The sequence below is a fragment of the Ictalurus punctatus genome, chromosome 15 (assembly GCF_001660625.3).
Source record: "Ictalurus punctatus breed USDA103 chromosome 15, Coco_2.0, whole genome shotgun sequence".
NCBI classification, from domain to species: Eukaryota; Metazoa; Chordata; class Actinopteri; order Siluriformes; family Ictaluridae; genus Ictalurus; species Ictalurus punctatus.
In genome coordinates this window covers 22,696,737-22,702,726 of record NC_030430.2, presented here as the reverse complement: position 1 = coordinate 22,702,726, position 5,990 = coordinate 22,696,737, and the positions used below count along the sequence as shown (strand labels likewise).

Genomic DNA, 5,990 nt, shown 5'->3' with positions numbered 1-5,990 from the left:
TTAGCTCTCTAGGCACCTCGGACTCCCGGCTAGCCGTGTGAGAAGCCGCGCACATCTCCTATAATCTGAAGGCAAAGCAAAGATGTACAGTAAGTCTTGAATGTACATTTACAATATATACACAAGCACGTTGGAAAAGTTTGACTTCTCCGTGCTGTGAGAAGCTGTGATTTACTATGTACATGTTTCTATATAAAAGATATATATATATATATATATATATATATATATATATATATATATATATATATATATATATATATATACCAGTAAGTAGCATACTATAATCAGGATATTCTTGGCTGTTTCAGTATATGAATATAGTAAAACCCAATATACTGTATGCAGTGTATGAAAAGAATATGATGTGCATTTATTTGACCAAAAATATATTCTTTTTTGGGCCATGCCAATGTTGTAGATTATTAAAAAAAAAAAAAAAAACATTTTTTATACCCCTGAGACTTATTGTGCGGTCCTACATACTGAAGGGACGCTCTTTCATGAAGATGTTCATGATTTTTTAATGGAAGGTTCATTAGAAAATGAAGGAAAATGTTAAAAATGAAAGACATCCGGATTCCCGTGAAACTGCTTCGTGCCGAGGTCTGCCGTTAAAAGCGCTTTACAGATGAAATCGAATAGAATGGAAACCTTTCTGAGAGCAAATCGCTCTATACGCCCCAGATGGACAACAACTGAAGAACCGTTTCATTTCTACATATTCAACAGACCAGCCCTTAAGGAGTTAACCCTGGCTTATCTCAACATTGCAACTTATCTCAAGATTCGAAGTTGTCTCGAAATTCTGGCTTATCTCAAAATTCTAAATTATCGAAAAAAAATTCTGGCTTATCTCAAAATTCAATTTTATCTCAACATTCCATCTTATCTCAACATTCCATCTTATCTCAAAATTCTGGCTTATCTCAAAATTCTCTTTTATCTCAAAATTCTGGCTTATCTCAAAATTCTAAATTATCTCAAAATTCGAAATTGTCTCAAAATTCTGGCTTATCTCAAAATTCTCTTTTATCTCAAAATTCTAAATTATCTCAAAATTCTAAATTATCTCAAATTCTAAATTATCTCAAAATTCTGGCTTATCTCAAAATTCTGGCTTATCTCAAAATTCTAAATTATCTCAAAATTCGAAATTGTCTCAAAATTCTGGCTTATCTCAAAATTCTAAATTATCTCAAAATTCTGGCTTATCTCAAAATTCTAAATTATCTCAAAATTCTGGCTTATCTCAAAATTCTAAATTATCTCAAAATTCTGGCTTATCTCAAAATTCTCTTTTATCTCAAAATTCTAAATTATCTCAAAATTCTAAATTATCTCAAAATTCGAAGTTGTCTCAAAATTCTGGCTTATCTCGACATTCCGACTTATCTCAAAATTCTGGCTTATCTCAAAATTCCAAGTCGTCTCAAAATTGTGGCTTATCTCAACATTCCAACTTATTTCAAACATTTGACTTATTATGTGAAATTCTGACTTGTCTTAGAATTCTGACTTACTATCCCCAAATTCCAATTTATCTCAAAGTCCTGACTTCTCCCAAACTTTTCACTTGTGATCTCAAAACGTTGACTCATTATCTCAAAAATTCTTACTTATACATTTTGGGCTTCTATATTAGTCAGATATAATATACTGAACAAACAATCGTTTCTGCAGGTGATAAACACGCAAAACCTGACTGTTTAAAACAGCAAATTATTTTAGAATAGCAAATGATTTCAACCTGTTTATACATTTTCGTCCCATAAAGAACGCATTTTTCATGAATAAGTAGAGTGCACCACATTAGAAACCAGCGGTTCACCCTGTCGTGAGTGCGGGATCATGATCATGACCAGGACATGTCGTAGGACGATGGTGTGTTCCGTGTGCAGTACTCACATGCAGGAATGGTGCAGTCTCTGGTGTTGTGGTAGAGCCTATAGACATGTTTCCTGCACTTCGGGCTGAAGTATAGAGGCCCTGAAGTTCCAAAAGTTCAAACATTGTCAGTTTTTTTTTACATTGTCTTCTACCAAATCTAACATGCATCTGTTTTTATGGCATGTCCCGTTTATATCCAACATCCTCTCGTCTCTGTGCTCACCTGTTAAGTGCTTTAAAAACTTCTCCTTCTTTCTGAGGTCCCTGGGAAAGATTTCTGCAAGGACACAGAAATAGTGGGTTAAAGGTTAAATCCTAAATCCGCTGACCTCGAGGAGGGAGCAGTGACCCTAAAGTGCAGATCTTGCTTCACTCCCAACATTGACCTGGCGTGCTCAGGCTAAGCACTTTAACAAGACAGACCAAGAAGCTCTGCAACCGATTATCTGCACGCCAGGGGCACCAAATACCCTCTATTAAACACACAAACAAACAAATAAATAAATAAATAAAGTACACAGATGTGGGCCTCACACCGCCAGGGTCGGGGGTCTGATTCCCGCCGTGGCCCTGTGTGTGTGGAGTTTGCATGTTCTCCCCGTGCTGCGGGGGTTTCCTCCGGGTACTCCGGTTTCCTCCCCCAGTCCAAACACATGCGTGGTAGGCTGATTGGCATGTCTAAAGTGTCCGTAGTGTATGAATGGGTGTGTGAGTGTGTATGTGATTGTGCCCTGCGATGGATTGGCACCCTGTCCAGGGTGTACCCCGCCTCGTTCCCCACGCTCCCTGGGATAGGCTCCAGGTTTCCTGCCACCCAGTAGGATAAGCGGTATAGAAAATGGATGGATGGATGGATGGAAGTACACAGACTGACAAATGTGATAGCAGCTAAAAGCCTGGCGCTGCATGACCAAAGCCCCAATTAGGCTGTTTCTGAGGAATTGTTTTAGACTCATTTGAGTTTCCGTAGGTTTTCAGTTTTCGATATAAGCAATTACAAAATGATAAATCTTAATCCAGATCAATTTTTATCCCATTATGGCCACTTGATATTTTTAAAACATCCTTTATGCAAATGCATGAATTATTATTTTTTTTGACTGATGCGGAATCTGTCCTGTTATTCCAAAAACTCACTTGCACCCTCGCAAGAAAAGTGTACTTCCAAACCATCTTAGATTATTTTCCTCTCTCTCTCTCTCTCTCTCTCTCTCTCTCTCTCTCAGTGTGTGTGTGTGTGTGTGTGTGTGGGCAATTACCCAGGATCTGATCCCCGCTCTTCGTCTGCTGTTGATGATGCTTGCTCTCCCTATCGGCGGTGGCCTGCGCGAGCTCTCCGCCGCCGTCCTGTGCGTTCCGTACCATCTTCAAGATCTGGGTGAACAGGCTGTGGTAGCTCTGGGTGCTGTCCGTGTCCGCCCACACGCTCTCAGTACCACGCGTATCGCACATGCACAGAGCGAGCCCCATGACGACGAGCACAACTCGGAGCACACGCATTTTTAGAAGACACAAATCGGTGCACCGACGACCACACACAGTTCCGAGCTGGAACAGAGGACAAGCAGGTTTTAGTCTGTCGAAAACCCTTTCCACCAGTTACAAGAGAAAAACAGACGTGTTTCGCAGACTTTGTCTTTATTTTTTTGCCCTCTGCGGTATTTTCCAATGTGGACTTATCTCAACATTCTGACTTAAAATTCTGACTTATCTCAAAATTCTGACTTATCTCAAAATTCTGACTTATCTCAAAATTCCGACTTATCTCAAAATTCTGACTTATCTCAAAATTCCGACTTATCTCATTATTCCAGCTTATCTCAAAATTCTGACTTATCTCATTATTCCAGATTATCTCAAAATTCTAAGTTATCTCAAAATTGTGACTCATCTCATTATTCTGTCTCATCTCATTATTCCAGCTTATCTCAAAATTCTGACTTATCTCAAAATTCTAAGTTATCTCAAAATTCTGACTTATCTCAAAATTCTAAGTTATCTCAAAATTCTGACTTATCTCAAAATTCTGACTTATCTCAAAATTCTGTTATCTCAAAATTCTGACTTATCTCAAAATTCTGACTTATCTCAAAATTCTAAGTTATCTCAAAATTCTAACTGATCTCAACATTCAAGCTTATCTAAAAATTCAAAGTTATCTCAAATTCCCAGCTTATCTCAAAATTCTCTCTTATCCCAAACATTTGACTTATTACGTGAAATTCTGACCGGTCTCACATTTCCGACTTACTATCCCCAAATTCACACTTATCTCAACATTCTGACTTGTTATCTCAAAACTTTAACTTTATCGACTCAAAAATTCTGACTTCGCTCTCCAACACATTTGACTCACTATCTCAAAACTTCTGACATATACATTCTGGGCTTCCATGTTAGTCAGATATAAATATAGTGAACAAACAAACAATCATTTCTGCAGGTGATAAACATGCGAAACCTGACTGTTTAAAACAGCAAATTATTTTAGAATAGCAAATGATTTCAACCTGTTTATACAGTTTCTTCCCATAAAGAATGCAATTTTTTTTTCATGAACATGTAGGGGGGGGGGAAATAAAAATAAAACAATATAGTTATCCAGTCTGGTTTCTGTTCAGTTCTGCACCAGTCATGCACATCCTGCGTCTCAGAGGAACAAGAAGAAAAATATATGCAAAAAAAAAAATTTTTAAATTAAAATAAAAAATAAAAACATTTGCAACTTACCAGTGTTCTCCTGCGGGTTAATCTCAGAGTGCGAAAATAATAATAATAATAATAATAATAATCACTTTCTCCAGCTCGGTGTTTCAGTGTTAAAGTTGCTCAAGAGCGGTCCGCTTGTGTTTGTCGGTCAGCGCGCGCCGGTGGCCGAGTGTGCTGCGTCCATGCGCGGCGCGTTATTATAGGCGCGCGTGGGAATTGCGGGGTGGCCACTCTCCTCCGCACACACTCATTCGCGCGCACACGTGGGGAATTCATCAGAAATAAGTTGCACGCGTCGCATCGTTACATTCCCGTCCGTCGCCTGCCATGGAACGCTCTGCTTTCCCCAGTCGTTATATGAGAGCAGCGTTTACCGGGAACTGTTCCGTACCCAGAGTTCCTTCTGACTCAAAAGTCGGAATAGGCAGTTTTCCAACACTGTCATTAATCGGCTCTATGTCCACTCTGATGTCTCCGGTTACAGATCATCCATGCCTGGAAGTGATGTGACCCGCATTGCTGATGTAATTAATTAATGATGTAATTACTGGTCAGGACAGAGAAACTCTCCAAACCAAACAGCCGGACAGACAGACTGAGCACTGATCACATGAGAGTCCTGCTCTGTTTCTGTGTGCTTTCTTTATTCCCACCCTCAAATTAGAAGAACATGGAACTGTTAGTCCACGGGTGTGTCTGAAACCAAGAAAAAAAATGCTGCCTACTAAGGTGGAAAGCCGAGTAGATTATAGAGCCCTAATCTCCAGCTGTGAGCTGGACACATTTCTGGAAACAATTCCTAATAGTTCTGTTGCATTATCTACTACGTAATTTCCATCCATCCATCCATCCATCCATCCATCTTCTATATCGATTATCCTTCTACAGGGTCGGGGGAACCTGGAGCCTATCCCTGGGAGCATGGGGCGCAAGGCGGGGTACACCCTGGACAGGGTACTACGTAATTTGGTCCCACAAAATATAAACAAATGGGTCATTTAAACAATGTGAAATGTTTGTTTTGTTTTTTTTTTTAATAAAAAATATTTTATTTTCATCACCACGAGAAACATTTATTTAGCTACAGACTTAAGCGACAACTAAGCAATATCACGCGAGCGAGATTCGTCCAGGACAACCCCGTGTCTGCGAGCGTGATATTGCTTTTATACAACGGTTCTATGAACAATATCGGGTAACTGACGTTTCAGACACAATACGGGCAAATATTTCGCGGATGATATTTTGCTCGGTTAAAGAAAATAGTCCCTAGGAAAAGGAAAAAAAAAAAAAAAGCCACAGGTCGATAGAATGTTGTATGTTGCCATGCCAACGCACAAACCCGACTGACAGTTCGTAGTACGTGTAGTAACGGTTTCAGTGTAACCAAC

General features: G+C 39.2%; 1 protein-coding gene across 1 annotated transcript in view; it reads right to left on the bottom strand.

Moving 5' to 3' along the window:
- alkal2 (ALK and LTK ligand 2) overlaps window positions 1–5,258 on the bottom strand; it is a 7,298-nt gene extending 2,040 nt beyond the window's left edge. The window contains exons 1-5 of the mRNA XM_017486828.3: window positions 4,621–5,258; window positions 3,150–3,438; window positions 2,114–2,167; window positions 1,909–1,989; window positions 1–65 (exon numbers count right to left, since the gene is read on the bottom strand). The exon at window positions 1–65 is cut by the window's left edge and continues 21 nt beyond it. Of these exons, the coding sequence (XP_017342317.1) occupies window positions 1–65; window positions 1,909–1,989; window positions 2,114–2,167; window positions 3,150–3,390 (441 nt within the window). The 5' untranslated portion in view covers window positions 3,391–3,438; window positions 4,621–5,258. The remainder of the gene's footprint in view (window positions 66–1,908; window positions 1,990–2,113; window positions 2,168–3,149; window positions 3,439–4,620) is intronic.
- Window positions 5,259–5,990: the final 732 nt, after the last annotated feature.